Source organism: Staurois parvus, unplaced genomic scaffold (genome assembly GCF_062004578.1).
Source record: "Staurois parvus isolate SC_StPar_1 unplaced genomic scaffold, SC_StPar_1.0 ptg000105l, whole genome shotgun sequence".
In the NCBI taxonomy this organism is placed as follows: domain Eukaryota; kingdom Metazoa; phylum Chordata; class Amphibia; order Anura; family Ranidae; genus Staurois; species Staurois parvus.
Genome location: NW_028317901.1, coordinates 1,723,021 through 1,738,586, shown reverse-complemented (window position 1 = coordinate 1,738,586; position 15,566 = coordinate 1,723,021). Strand labels below are relative to the sequence as shown.

Below are 15,566 nucleotides of genomic sequence, written 5' to 3'. Positions count from 1 at the left end.
GGTTTTTGCAGTTTGCTTTTCTACACGTGTTTTCAAGGTGTTTTTACCACGTTTTGAGTTTTGTTCAGCTTTCTTTCTTTTTTTTTTGTTAAAGTGGAATTTTTTTTTTTTTTGCTGGGCAGAATAAAAATGCAAAACACAAAACGCGGCACAAACACACTACCATGCATTTCAGCAGATTCCCCATTGACCTCTATTGTAGCAAAAACACTGCTTTTTTGCTTTTAGAAAATTCCCTGACCTTTTCCAAAAATGCAGCAGCTCAAAAAAGCATAGATGTGAGCATGTTTCATAGGAAACCATGTTAAATGGACTGTAGTTTCTGCAAAAAGCACTAAAAAACGCATTGGTGTGAACGGAGCCTAATAGTGGCAACAAGTGGAGATCTAGATGGATACTTTGCAGTCTGGATTTGGCTGTAAAGAGGGAAGTCAACAAATACAAAGTCCTAAAGTACATTTTTAGTATATGACACCTGCCTTTTATTTATAATTTAGAGAAGAGGAAGTGTCACCAACATCAGGAAGTCAACTTTGCTTAGAGACCTTGTCACCAGCTTTATAAAATGCCGTTAAAAGAACACAAAAATTTAGTATTTTAAATGCTTACTTGTAATATATTCCTTTCCATCAGTTATTATTTATTCACTTGCAATGTGCTTTTGCTAGAAAATGTGACTACTCCAGGAGAATCAATTCCCTAGCACAGTGTCTAGTGAAGTGTCTAATTACTGGCTGTCCATCCAGCATCTCTGACCCCCCTCCTCCACCTTTCTACATAACCTTTTCACAGATACAAGGGTATGGGGGGGGGAGAAGTGAAATGATATATACTATAAAATGTCACTGAAACCGACCATACATGAATCAAAAATCAGCTGCTTCAGCACGGGGAACAGCCAAATTTCGATCCATGTATGGACACCCTGGTTGTACACAAGTTGACCTATCCATGTGTACAACCAGCGTATCGTGTTTTTTCCAAACAATTAGCGCCACTGGCTACAGTCAGCAACATCGAAGGCTCCCCGCCTGCAGAAGACAACATTGTTGTGGGAGGGATTCCTCCACTTTCAGGTGTGTTGATAGGGGATTCAAGCAAAGTTTTTTTCCTTCTATCCATGGTGTAGGGGAAGAAAATGGCGTAATCTATGGCCTGGCTTATTGACATCTTCAAGTCTACTTGGGCTGCTGATATCACATCCAAGATTGCAAGGCGGAGTAAGCCCTAGTTCACACTGATGCGGTGCGGAATTCACAGCGTTTTCTGTACGAATTCCGCACCGCATCAGAATCGCTGTGGGTGTGTATGTTAACCCCTCCCGGCCCTTTAAGAGTTTCAGAAGGGCCGGGAGTTTAGGGTCATGTGACCGCGGTGGCGCGCCGTCACGGTGGTCACATGATCGAGAAAGGTCCCGATCAAAAGAGGGGATCGGGACCTTTCCGTGAGTACCAGACATGTGTGACGGGAGCACGAAGGGTGCGTGCTCTCGGCACATATGTCCTTTTTTAATAGAACGCAAAAATGTGCGGCCGCTCGGCGTCTAGGCCCAGACGCCGGGAGGCCGCACATTTGCTTGCGGCCAGCGTGAAGAGGTTAAGTTAACAACACCCCAAAAGCTGTCCACAAAACACGGTGCGATGTGCAGAATCGGATCATATAGGTGTGAATACCCATGCAATCCGATTCTAGTGTGGACCAAAAAAAGTGTCCTGCACATTTCTGGCACGGGTGTGGTGCAATTAAAGCTATACAAAATGTATGGCTCCAGTCACACCGCACACAAATCGCATGTGATATGCACAGCAATGCAGTGTGGTTCCTATGTGAATCACATGCGATATACCACACCGCATATATGTGAACCCAGGCATAGGGTTAGAGTTGAAGTTGTAGAAAGGGTTACTGTGAGAGTTAGGTTTACAAGACAGGGATAGTGTAAGGCAGGAATGTTAAACTGGCGGCCCTCCAGCTGTTGCGGAACTACAAGTCCCATCATGCCTCTGCCTTTGGAAGTCATACTTGTAACGGTCAGCCTTGCAATGCCTCATGGGACTTGTAGTTTAGCAACAGCTGGAGGGCCACCAGTTTGACACCCGTGGTGTAAGGGATGAGGTAACAGGGATGGTTTCAGTGAGGTTTCGGGGTACAGGGAAGTCTGATGTGAGAATTGGGGTTACAGGAAGGGTTAGGCACATGGGCATCACAATTTACTGCTGTTTACTCAGGAACTTATGATGCCTGTGTGCAAGGGGCCAAAAACTGTGTGTAAAAACCTGAGCAATGTTTAGTATAGGTGAGTAAATGTGTGTAGGGCTTATAGACCAATACAATTCTTCTTCAATGCCAGTATTGCAATATAAACACGTGAGTAAATGACTGCACTCAAATGAAACATTTTCTATTTTTGTTTACTGCTGTGTACTCAGTGCTGTGTTACTGATCTTTACCCAGCTGTGTGCCATGCACACGGGCATCTTAATTTACTGTATACTCAGGAACTTGTGATGCAAAGCAGTCCTCCCTCCTGTCGGAGATGCTTGGGAATCACCAGCCATGACCTGGTGATTGACAGTCGTGGCTGCCAATGGTGGCGCGGGTAGGGTGCCCCCTACCCAGAAATGCAAAATCACATATATATATATATATATATATATATATATATATATATATATATACACACACACACACACACACATGATTTTGCACACCCCTGCCTCCAGGGAAGCGGTTAATAATATATTTTTTGTTAGAGTGTTTACTATTATTATTATTATTATTATTATTAATAATAATAATTTATTTTTTTATGTTAGGGGTTAATCATTTATTTATGATTTATTAAATCATGATTTTTTTATTTATATGTGTATTTATTATATTTATTTATATAGTAATACTATTTTTTTATTTTACATTTTTTTCATTTGAGCAAAAAATCCACACAAAACGTGTGCAAAAAACGCACACAAATGCTCACAAACACGTCAATCATGCATTTCTACTCATTTCTATGGGAATAAAAATGCGCCAAAATCATGTACGTCTGCCCAAATTGAACTACAAAAGTAGCTTCAAAACTTTTTTGAGCTTCAGGTGTTCTGCTTCAGGTGCCTTGGAGTGGAGATGTGAACCATCTCCATAGAGTAATATTGATTTTTTCCTCCTGAGCGTTTTGGAGCATCAAACTTCACGCTATAAAGCGCTCAGGTGTGAATGCAGCCTTAGGGATGGAGTAAGAGGGATGGTTTCTGTGAAGGCTGGGGTTGCATTTAGGGTAACAGCTAGGATTACAGGTAAGGTTAGGTTTAGAATGGAGAATGCCGGCTAGGTTACTGTGAAGGTCGAGGCTACAGGAAAGGTTAATGTAAGGGGCAGGGGCGGACTGACAACTCATGGGGCCCCCGGGCAATAGGGGATCATGGGGCCCCTGTGTCCTTGCCCAAACTCAAAAAACCTAGGAAAAAGGTACCAGGGGCATCTCATGGGGCCCCCTACTGACACTGGGCCCTCGGGCAGTGCCCAAATTTCCAGATGGTCAGTCCCCTGGTAAGAGGTTTGAGTTACAAGAAGGAATAGTGCTAGCAATTCCCTTGTGGTAACATGAAGATTAGGAAACCCTACTAATTGTATGTGAATTCCTACTCCAGCCTTGTGTTTTACAGAGAGTGAGAGCACAGTATCCTGTGACAAGAAGCATGTTGCCCTTCAGCAGACCATATGACAATCTAGCCACATCAAGGGTTTCATGAATTATTCAGTCCTTCTGACTGGCACAGATGACGTGTTCTCTGGACAGGGTTACCACTTCACTGACTTGATGATTGGAGTTAATGTAATAAAGCATTATAAGTAATGGTGTGGGGCTGCAGATCCATAGTGGTTGGGAACCACATCTTGCGAATCTAGGATTCATTTATACTTATACAGGCCTAACCTCTAAAAAATTAAGCAAAAAATGTAATGTAGAGCTTATCATTATTAGGAGCAAGTCTTTTATAGCTGAGGTAAGCAATGGACATCTGTTGACTTTCATGTCAACAGAAGTTTGAATTACAACAAATAAGTGATGTACTGTGCCCCTTTATGATAAGCACATGTTGTAAATGTCATATTGCTATTTGTTTGAAGCACAAAGCTTTCTAAAAACAGCCCATTAGTCAGATACCACATGGCTACATCATCCCTTACCTTTCCTTGACAGTTGTATTCTTCTGCTTTCATCTGCGAAAAGACATATCATTAATGTAGACAATGATATTATTTGTATGCTGTCTTTCCAAAGTGCCAATATTGTCTGGCTTGCTTATTGTAGTTGTACTATTGCAATTGCAATATTGTAGTAGCAACTTTGGGAATACCAGGTAAAACTCAGAACTTGAGGAAAACAAACTTTTTAATCAGCGCTGAGTGACCCAGCAAGGGCTCATGCCAGCAAGCCAAGTGGCTTGATAAAACATCTCACAGAGTATACATATTAGCAATTACGTCACATTACATATATTTCCTCTTTCACTTTCTGTACATTCAAAAAAACTTTCTAAGCAATTCAGAACATGGCCTTGCTATATAATTTATCTTCAGCTACAGATAAGAATACCAGCTACAGGCTGGAACACATTACTTCACGTGAAATAAGGGAGGGGGGAAGTGAGCTGACTACCTTGTTTTTTGCAAACGGGCTGTTAGAAATGTTAACGTTTAAAGAAGAACTCTGCAATACTTGGGTGCTGCCACAATATCACAGTTGTGTAATGTCAGTGATACTTTTTTACACAAACTTTTACTTTTATACTAAATTTTCAGTACAAGCTTTCAGGGCCTAACCCCTTCTGCTAAAGTCCAAGCAGTACTTATATACAAAGGTTTTAGTAATTGTTTTTTTTTATCATGGACAGCACTAAACTGTAACGCTTAAAGTAGATCTAAACCCAATTACTAAATTATTACAACTTTTAATCTGTTGATGTAACTCAAAGACTCGTATTCAATATTTTTTAAATTTTCAGTTTTCATTAAAATAATATCGAGTAATCGTGCCATGAATGTCTGTGGCTGAACGATCTCCTAAATGCTTTCCTGCATTGTCACCTTGACATATGTGCTTTGTTTGTGCGGGTAGAAAAATTGCTTTGTTTGTTTTTTCGTTTAGCCAACTGACCATCTATTGCCAGCTTTAATCATCTTTTACTGTTGTCACCATCAGAGAACCTGCCTTGGGTAAAGGTCTGAAGCTGCCATTGGAGCACATATGCAAAGAAAGGATGTGGTTGCAAAGAGACTGGAGGAGATCAGAATCGCTGAGATGTAAATCAATTGAATATATTTTAAAGGAAAACAATGCAGCAACTGTTTTTGATACACTATTTTATACAATAATGCAATCCTTCTAGAGTTCAGATCTACTTTAACTCCTTCCCGCCAGCCGTACACATATATACGGTCTCTTGGCGGGTGGGCCTTAACTCTGAGAGGCTGCATATACAGTGGAGATCGAAAGTTTGGGCACCCCAGCTAAAAAATTTTATTAATGTGCATAAAGAAGCCAAGGGAAGATGGAAAAATCTCCAAAAGGCATCAAATTACAGATTAGACATTCTTATAATATGTCAACAAAAGTTAGATTTTATTTCCATCATTTACACTTTCAAAATAACAGAAAAAAAAAAATGGCGTCTGCAAAAGTTTGGGCACCCTGCAGAATTTATAGCATGCACTGCCCCCTTTGCCAAGCTGAGACCTGCCAGTGTCATGGATTGTTCTCAATCATTGTCTGGGCAGACCAGGTGATGTCAATCTCAAAGGTTTTAAATGCCCAGACTCATCTGACCTTGCCCCAACAATCAGCACCGTGGGTTCTTCTAAGCAGTTGTCTAGAAAACTGAAACTGAAAATAGTTGACGCTCACAAAGCTGGAGAAGGCTATAAGAAGATAGCAAAGCGTTTTCAGATGTCAATATCCTCTGTTCGGAATGTAATTAAGAAATGGCAGTCATCAGGAACAGTGGAAGTTAAAGCAAGATCTGGAAGACCAAGAAAAATATCAGACAGAACAGCTCGCAGGATTGTGAGAAAAACAATTCAAAACCCACGTTTGACTGCACGATCCCTCCAGAAAGATCTGGCAGACACTGGAGTTGTGGTACACTATTCCACTATAAAGAGATACTTGTACAAATATGGTCTTCATGGAAGAGTCATCAGAAGAAAACCTCTTCTACGTCCTCACCACAAAAATCATCGTTTGAACTTTGCAAATGAACATATAGACAAGCCGGATGCATTTTGGAAACAAGTTCTGTGGACCGATGAGGTTAAAATTGAACTTTTTAGCCGGAATGAGCAAAGGTACGTTTGGTGAAGAAGGGGCACAGAATTTAATGAAAAGAACCTCTGTCCAATTGTTAAGCATGGGGTTGGATCAATCATGCTTTGGGGTTGTGTTGCAGCCAGTGGCACAGGGAACATCTCATGAGTAGAAGGAAAAATGGATTCAATAAAATTTCAGCAAATTTTGGATGGTAACTTGATGCCATCTGTGAAAAAGCTGAAGTTAAAGAGAGGATGGCTTCTACAAATGGATAATGATCCTAAACACACCTCGAAATCCACGGGGGATTATATCAAGAGGCGTAAACTGAAGGTTTTGCCATGGCCTTCACAATCTTCTGACCTCAACATAATTGAAAATCTATGGATAGACCTTAAAAGAGCAGTGCGTGACAGACAGCCCAGAAATCTCAAAGAACTGGAAGACTTTTGTAAGGAAGAATGGGCGAAGATACCTCAAACAAGAATTGAAAGACTCTTGGCTGGCTACAAAAAGCGTTTACAAGCTGTGATACTTGCCAAAGGGGGCAGTACAAGATATTAACTCTGCAGGGTGCCCAAACTTTTGCAGACGCCATTTTTTTGTTTTCGGTTATTTTGAAAGTGTAAATGATGGAAATAAAATCTAACTTTTGTTGACATATTATAAGAATGTCTAATCTGTAATTTGATGCCTTTTGGAATTTTTTCCATCTTTCCTTGGCTTCTTTATGCACATTAATACAAATTTTTAGCTGGGGTGCCCAAACTTTCGATCCCCACTGTATGCATACCTAAAGATAAACAGAACTGTGCTGACAGCGCGTGTTGTGTGTGCTCTTGGCACAGTTACTGGCGGCTAACGGAAAGCTTCTGATCGCTACTTGTGATCGGGACTTTCAGATCATGTGACCGTTGCGACAGCCAATTACGGCAGTCACATGATCAGAAGCTCCGCCCTGCCTCCTGGCATCTGAAAACCTTTAAAGGGCCTGGAGGCACTGGTGCCAAGGGGTTAACAATATGGAAAAATAAATTTTAAAAAACAGGAATTACATGTGCAACACACAAGCATATAAACTAAAGCACTGTATCAGTATGCACAAAACTGTATTTATTTAGTACTTTTTCTGAAAACTTGAATATAATATACGTTACTGATGAACCATAGCTTTGGTCTGTCTAAACCTTTTTAACATGGAGGAACCCTTGAAATAACTTTCTGATCTCAGGGAACTCATGACAATAACTATTGTATCTACAGCTCACTATACATTATTGTGATGGTTAGTGCAAAAATGCTCCTAACATTTGTGGTCAGTGGGAAGAATCTCCCTCTTATAGACAGCTCATTGAAGTCAGTGGTTACATGTCTTAGAGGCAAAATTGCTTCTTGTTTATTTATTTGTATTTTATTTATTACAGTTACTTATATACAGTAGCACAGTCAGTTTACACAGTGCTTTACATATAGTGTGCATTCACATCAGTCCCTAACCCTCAAGGGGCGTACAATCTAAGGTCCCTAACTTCCATTCATACATATACAGTTGCAAGAAAAAGTATGTGAACCCCTTGGGATTACGTGGAGTTTTGCATGAATTGGGCATAAAATGTGCTCTGAACGTCATCTAAGTCACAACAATAGAAGAACACAGTCTGCTGAACATAATACTACACAAACATTAGATGTTGCCATGGTTTGATTGCACATAACATGTAAACATTCACAGTGCAGGGAGGAAAAAGTATGTGAGACCCTAGTTTAATGACTTCTCCCAGAGCTAATTGGAGCTAGGAGTGAGCCAACCTTGACTCCAATCAGTGTGATGATATTGGATGTGTTGCTGACAGCTGTCCTGCCCTTAAAAAACACACACCTGTTTTGGGTTTACTGGTTTCAAGAAGCACTGTCTGATGTGAACCATGCCTCGCAGAAGGGAGCTCTTAGAAGACCTACGATCCAGAATTGTTGACTTACATGAAGCTGGAAAGGGTTACAAAAGTATCTCCAAAAGCCTTGATGTTCATGTGTCCACGGTAAGACAGACTGTCTACAAATGGAGAAAGTTTAGCACTGTTGCTACTCTCCCTAGGCGTGGTTGTCCTGTATAAATGACTGCAAGAGCACAGCGCAGAATGCTGCATGAGGTAAAGAAGAATCCCAGAGTGTCAGCTAAAGACCTACAGAAATCTCTGGCACATGCTAACATTTCTGTTGACACATCTACAATAAGGAAAACATTAAACAAGAATGGAGTACATGGGAGGACACCACGGAGGAAACCATTGCTGTCCAAAAAGAATATTGCAGCACGTTTGAAGTTTGCAAAAGAGCACCTGGATGTTCCACAGCACTACTGGCAAAATATACTGTGGACAGATGAAACCAAGATTGAGTTGTTTGGGAAGAACACACAACACTATGTGTGGAGAAAAAAAGGCACAGCACACCAACATCAAAACCTCATCCCCACTGTGAAACATGGCGGAGGGAGCATCATGGTTTGGGGCTGCTTTGCCACTTCAGGGCCTGGACGGATTGTTGTCATTGATGGGAAAATGAATTCCAGAGTTTATCAAGACATTTTGCAGGAAAACGTACGACCATCAGTCCGCCAACTGAAGCTCCGCAGAGGATGGGTGATGCAACAGGACAATGACCCAAAGCATACAAGTAATTCAACAAAACAATGGCTGCAACAGCACAGAATACGCCTTCTGGAGTGGCCCAGTCAGAGTCCTGACCTCAACCCGATTGAAATGCTGTGGCATGACCTTAAGAGAGCGATTCACACCAGACATCCCAAGAATATTGCTACACTGAAACAGTTTTGTGAAGAGGAGTGGTCCAAAATTACTCCAGATCGTTGTGCAGGTCTGATCTGCAACTACAGGAAACGTTTGGTTGAGGTTATTGCTGCCAAAGGAGGGTCAACCAGTTATTAAGTCCAAAGGTTCACATACTTTTTCCTCCCTGCACTGTGAATGTTTACATGTTATGTGCAATTAAACCATGGCAACATCTAATGTTTGTGTAGTATTATGTTCAGCAGACTGTGTTCTTCTACTGTTGTGACTTAGATGATGTTCAGAGCACATTTTATGCCCAATTCATGCAAAACTCCACGTAATCCCAAGGGGTTCACATACTTTTTCTTGCAACTGTACATACTAGGGCAAATTTAGATAGGAGCCAATTAACCTACCAGTATCTCTTTGCAGTGTGGGAGGAAACCGGAATACCCAGAGAAAACCCATGCAGACACAGGGAGAACATGTAAACTCCAGGCAGGTAGTGCTGTGGTTGGAATTCAAACCAAAAACCCTACTGCTGCTAGGTGAAAGTTCCACTGTTTAAAGTAAAACTAAAGGCAAAACTTTATTTTTAATTCCTCGACCTTTCCGCGGCCTTCGACACAATTGACCACCCCCTCCTCCTTAATAAACTACACTCCCTTGGCATCAGAGACTCTGCTCTCTCCTGGCTCTCCTCCTATCTATCTCAACGCTCCTTCAGTGTTACCTATAATGCTACCACCTCCCCCTCTCTCCCCCTCTCTGTTGGGGTCCCCCAAGGCTCTGTCCTTTTGGCCCCTTCTCTTCTCCATCTACACTTCCTCCCTTGGCAAACTGATACACTCCCACGGCTTCAACTACCACCTCTATGCCGATGACAGCAAATTTACCTCTCCACCCCTCGCCTCATCCCTTCAGTCTCCGCCCGTATCACCCACCTACTGAACGACATATCAGACTGGATGTCGCTCCATTTCCTCAAATTGAACCTTTTCAAAACCGAGCTCCTAATTTTCCCCCCAGCCCACGCCCCCCCCCCCATTCTCTCCATCACGACCAACAACGCTACCATCAGTCCCACCCCGCAAGCCAAAGTCCTAGGTGTCACTCTAGACTCCAACCTATCCTTCCAACCCCATATCCAACTCATGCAGGCGCCACGTCCGCAACATCTCCAAAATACGTTCGTTCCTAACCCCAGACACTACTAAACAACTCATTCACTCCCTCATGATTTCACGTCTGGACTACTGCAACTCCCTTCTCACTGTCCTACCTCATCACAGACTATCCCCGCTTCAGTCTATCCTGAACTCAGCAGCCAGACTCATCCACCTTACCAACCGCTCCTCTTCTGCCACCCCCCTCTGTCATTCCCTCCACTGGCTTCCGATTGCCCAACGCATTAAATTCAAACTACTAACATTGACATACAAAGCCGTTCATAACGCTGCCCCAAACTACATCACTGACCTAATACCCAAATACCACCCAACCCGTACTCTTCGCTCCTCACAAGACCTCCTACTTTTAGTTCCCTGGTCTCCTCCTCCTACGCCCGACTGCAGGACTTCTCCAGGACTTCCCCCATCCTCTGGAACTCACTACTCCAATCCATCAGACTGTCACCTACCCTCCTCACCGTTAGGCGCACCCTGAAAACCCATCTCTAGGGAAGCCTACCCCACCCTCACCTAACAGCCGATCTCCTCCTATCACTCCATCCCCCACAGCCACTTCCTCCTGTACCACTATCCCCTCCCTCCTAGATTGTAAGCTCGAAAGAGCAGGGCCCTTGAACCCCTCGTGTATTGTTTTGTTACTGTACTGTCTCATGTTCTGTCCCCCACTATAATGTACAGAGCTGAGCAAACCTTTTGGCGCTATATAAATACTGTATAATAATAATAATAATTCCAGACAGAGTAAGCGAGCGTTCTAACCCCTGTAAGTCATCTGGGTCCTATTAGGAGATTTCCCTTCACTTACTGTCCTATAGCCACAACAGGAAATGAAAGGAATACCCTCCAAAGTGAGGGAATCAACTGGTGCTCCAATTGCGAGATATGCTCTGAGGATAATCCAAAATCCAAATCCAAAATTTAGGATTTTGCTTAGAGTAAGGATGGTAAACAGGGCAAAAAAAAGGGTAAACCTCCCTAACAGGGGCACATAAAGCAATAAAAACTCACAGGTGTTCTAATTCCTCTCTAATCTAAAAAAAAAAAATACCTTTTACCATACTTAAAGGAAATCCTAGCAGCCTCTGGAGGAACCCTAGAGTCCTACAGAGGTCTGACTGAGAAAGACTTGATCTAGCTTGATTGAGTTGAGCATACATAATACTTACCGGGTATGTCCTCCATGTGTTATCATAGTGGTACAAAACTTCTTCTCCTCCAATGTACAGAGAATTCGTGGTGTTCAGGTAGAACATAGCATTTGGTTGCTCCTTGGGCAATGTCAACATCACATTATCTGTTTACAGAAAAGTTGGGTTTAATGTTACTTGGCCACCAATACATTTTTGTGAAGTTACAGCAAAGCACACAGTAAAGCAAAGCTAGAATTATTTACAATTACTTTTCAATTTCATGTTTTTAGCAGTGAGTGGTTTAATTATTTTATGAATATGTGTGTATTTAACAACAAATGACCAATTAAAACATTGAAAAATAGAAAACCATGTTATAGACACAAGGTGGCTGTCTTGAAAGTGTAGTCCTTTTAATTCTGCCCACTGTTTGGATTAGAGTTTCTGTCAGTTGTTAAATGCTGTCAATGTCCCCAATGAGATTTCTCACACTTCCACTATTCTGCCTGACATCCATCATTAGGAAGTGGGATAAAATTTACACACTTGGCACAAAAACAGCAATAAAATTGAGGCTGGAGTTTAACCACTTGCCTACCAGGCACTTTCACACCCTTCCTGCCCAGGCCAATTTTCAGCTTTCAGTGCTGTCGCACTTTGAATGACAATTGCGCGGTCATGCAACACTGCACTCATATGAAATTGTTATTTTTTGGAGACAGTTAGAGCTTTCTTTTGGCGGTATTTAATCACCACTGGAGTTTTTTATTTTTTGCAAAAACAAACTCAAAAAGACTGAAAATTTTCAAAAAAAGGTTTTTTTTTTTTTAGTTTCTGTTATAAAATTTTGTAAATAAGTAGTTTTTCTCCTTCATTGATGTGCGCTAATGAGGTTGCACTGATGGGCACTGATAAGCGACACTGATAGGCACTGATGAGGAGGCACTGATGGGCATTGACAGGCATTACTGATGAGGCAGCACTCATATATGGCACTGATAGGTGGCACTGACTGGCACTGATAGGTGGCACTGACTGGAACTGTTAGGCACTGATGGGCACTGATAGGTAGCACTGACTGGCACTGATAGGTGGCACTGAAAGGCAGCTCAGATGGGACTGATAGGTGGCATTGGTGTGCACTGCTAGGCACTGATATGTGGCACTGATGGGCACTTGCAGGTGGCATTTATGGGCACTGACAGGTGGCACTGATCATCAGAGCCCTGATGATCAGTGTACATGTCCCCTCTGAGAAATGCCGCTTACCGGCTCTCCTCACGAGCTGTCAGCGTGCGGAAAGGAATGCTGATAGTGCTCCCTGTTCACTCCCTACTGACACTGTCCACTGCCCCCACAAAATGATGGTGAAGAAAATAATACAAAAATAAATTGTAAAAAAAATTAAAAAATAAAAGAATTCAAACATCCAAGCCATTGCTCTATTGACACCATCCACTGGCCACTCAAAAGCATTTTGAAAAAATGATAAAAATAATAAAACATTGAATTGTAAACAAAATTATAAAACTGTAATAATAATAATAAAAAAAGATCTACTGACACCATCCACTGCCCTATTGACACCATCATGAGTTGTCAGTCCGCCCCTGGGGGTGCCATTCAAAATGAAAAACGGACATATGCATTAGTGCAACACACCTGCAACACACCTGATACAATTTTCCAAAAATGTCAGCAGCTTCCACTAATAACCACAAACAAATGTGTGGTGCTGCCTTTTTAAATATAAATATATATATATATATATATAGAGAGAGAGAGAGAGAGAGACACTTCATTTGCACAAATTAAGATTGTATTATTTAAGATCTTTACTTTTTATCTTTATTTTTTTTCAAATTCGTGTGTGTGCGCGTGTGTTATCTACAATTTTCCAAAAAATTACAACTGCCACTAATACCCAAAAACACATATCACAAATAATTATATATATATATATATATATATATATATATATATATATATATATATATACACATATATGTAGTGCTGCTTATTTCACGGGACTAAGATTGAGCTCTGCAGTTACTTTTACAGCAGTTGTTTTCTTATTCTGGGTCACAATCCTGTTCAATGTCCTTTTTATCTCTTTCGGTCAGTTGAGCATGTCGACCGCACTTATCAGATGATGTTTTCCTGGAAACTGTATCTGTCGTCATAACATTTGATACTGTACCTCGTGACACAGAAAATAAATTGGCAACTTCAGTCATAGAGGCACCAGCTAAGCGCGCACCAACAATTTGCCCTCTTTGAATCTTCAGTGAGATCTGACATGACTTCATACTACTAGCAGTGAATTACAAAAGTGAGGCTTCCCATGAGTTTGCTAGGGGTCTCATCACACAGCGGAAGCAAAAGAATGTTACATCAGTTCTGCTTTCAACGCAAAACATGTGGTCACTCTCGCACCTGCAAATCTTGTGGTGTTTCCACTTTTTTGTTTAACCCCTGTATATGTATACTGTATATATACACACATACACAGTATATATATGTAGTGCTGTCTCTTTAAATATATATGTGTACACTGCTCAAAGACACCCCGAAAATCAATGTAAACAAATGATGTAGCAGGCTAGTCCATTTTCCTGAAATTTCATTGCAGCAAGTCAGAATGGTACTCAGTAGTTTGTATGGTCCCCCGAGTGCTTGTATGCATGCCTGACAATGTTGGGGCATGCTCCTAATAAGACAACAGATGGTGTCCTGGGGTATTTCCTCCCAGATCTGGATCAGGGCATCACTGAGCTCCTGGACAGTCTGAGGTGCAACCTGGCGGTGTTGGATGGACCATGACATGCTATCCCAGAGGTGTTCTATTGGATTTAGGTCAGGCGAGCATGGGGGCCACTGAATGGTATTAATTCCTTCATCCTTCAGGAACTGCCTGCATACTCTCACCACATGAGGCCGGGCATTGTTGTGCACCAGGAGGAACCCAGGACCCACTGCACCAACGTAGGGTCTGACAATAGGTCCAAGGATTTCATCCTGATACCTAATGGCAGTCGGGGTGCCATTGTCTAGCCTGTAGAGGTCTGTGTGTCCCTCCATGGGTATGCCTCCCCAGACCATCACTGACCCACCACCAAAACAGTCATTCTGAATGATGTTACAGGCAGCATAACCTTCACGGCTTCTCCAGACCCTTTCACGTCTGTCACGTGCTCAGGGGGAACCTGCTCTCATCTGTGAAAAGCACAGGGCGCCACTGGTGGACCTGCCAATTCTGGTTTTCAATGGCAAATGTCAATCGAGCTCCATGGTGCTGGGCAGTGAGCACAGGGCCCACTAGAGGACGTCGGGCCCTCAGGCAACCCTCATGAAGTCTTTTTCTGATTGTTTGGTCAGAGACATTCACACCAGTGGCCTGCTGGAGGTCATTTGTGCTCATCCTGTTCCTCCTTTCTCAAAGGAGCAGATATCGGTCCTGCTGATGGGTTAAGGACCTTCTTTAACCCTGTCCAGCTCTCCTAGAGTAACTGCCTCTCTACTGGAATCTTCTCCATGCTGTCCAGACTGTGCTGGGAGACACCGCAAAACTTCTGGCAATGGCATCTATTGATATGCCATCCTGGAGGAGTTGGACTGCCTGTGCAACCTCTGTAGGGTCCAGGTATTGCCTCATGCTACCAGTAGTGACACTGACCCTAGCCAAGTGCAAAACTAATGAAAAACAGAAAAGAAGAGTAGGGGAAAAATGTCAGCAGCCATCACCTGTAAAACCATTCCTGTTTTGGGGGTCGTCTCACTGTTGCCCATGTAGTGCACCTGTTGTTAATTTAATTAACACCAAAGCAGCTAAAACTGATTAACAACCCCCTCTGCTACTTAACTAACAAGATCAATATCCCAGGAGTTTAAAAAGTGTTTTTTTTATTTTTTTGAGCAGTGTATATAGCATTATGTTTTATGCAAAATATAAAGGAAAATGCAAAATGAAGGAAACATGCTGCCTGACACTCCCTTCCAGAAAGTACTAAAGCACAGAGGATAGCATATCAGGCAGGTCACTATCATTTTCAGAAGGTCTATGATGGCAAACTGCTTATGTATGTGTGGTGTGGCAGAGCTTTGTAAATCTCAGAACTGGATGAGCAGAAATACAAATCCTTTG

General features: G+C 42.1%; 1 protein-coding gene across 1 annotated transcript in view; it reads right to left on the bottom strand.

Moving 5' to 3' along the window:
- SEMA7A (semaphorin 7A (JohnMiltonHagen blood group)) overlaps positions 1–15,566 on the bottom strand; it is a 77,588-nt gene that overhangs the window by 38,316 nt on the left and 23,706 nt on the right. The window contains exons 2-3 of the mRNA XM_089671374.1: positions 11,459–11,586; positions 4,192–4,224 (exon numbers count right to left, since the gene is read on the bottom strand). Coding sequence (XP_089527500.1) covers positions 4,192–4,224; positions 11,459–11,586 — 161 coding nt within the window. The remainder of the gene's footprint in view (positions 1–4,191; positions 4,225–11,458; positions 11,587–15,566) is intronic.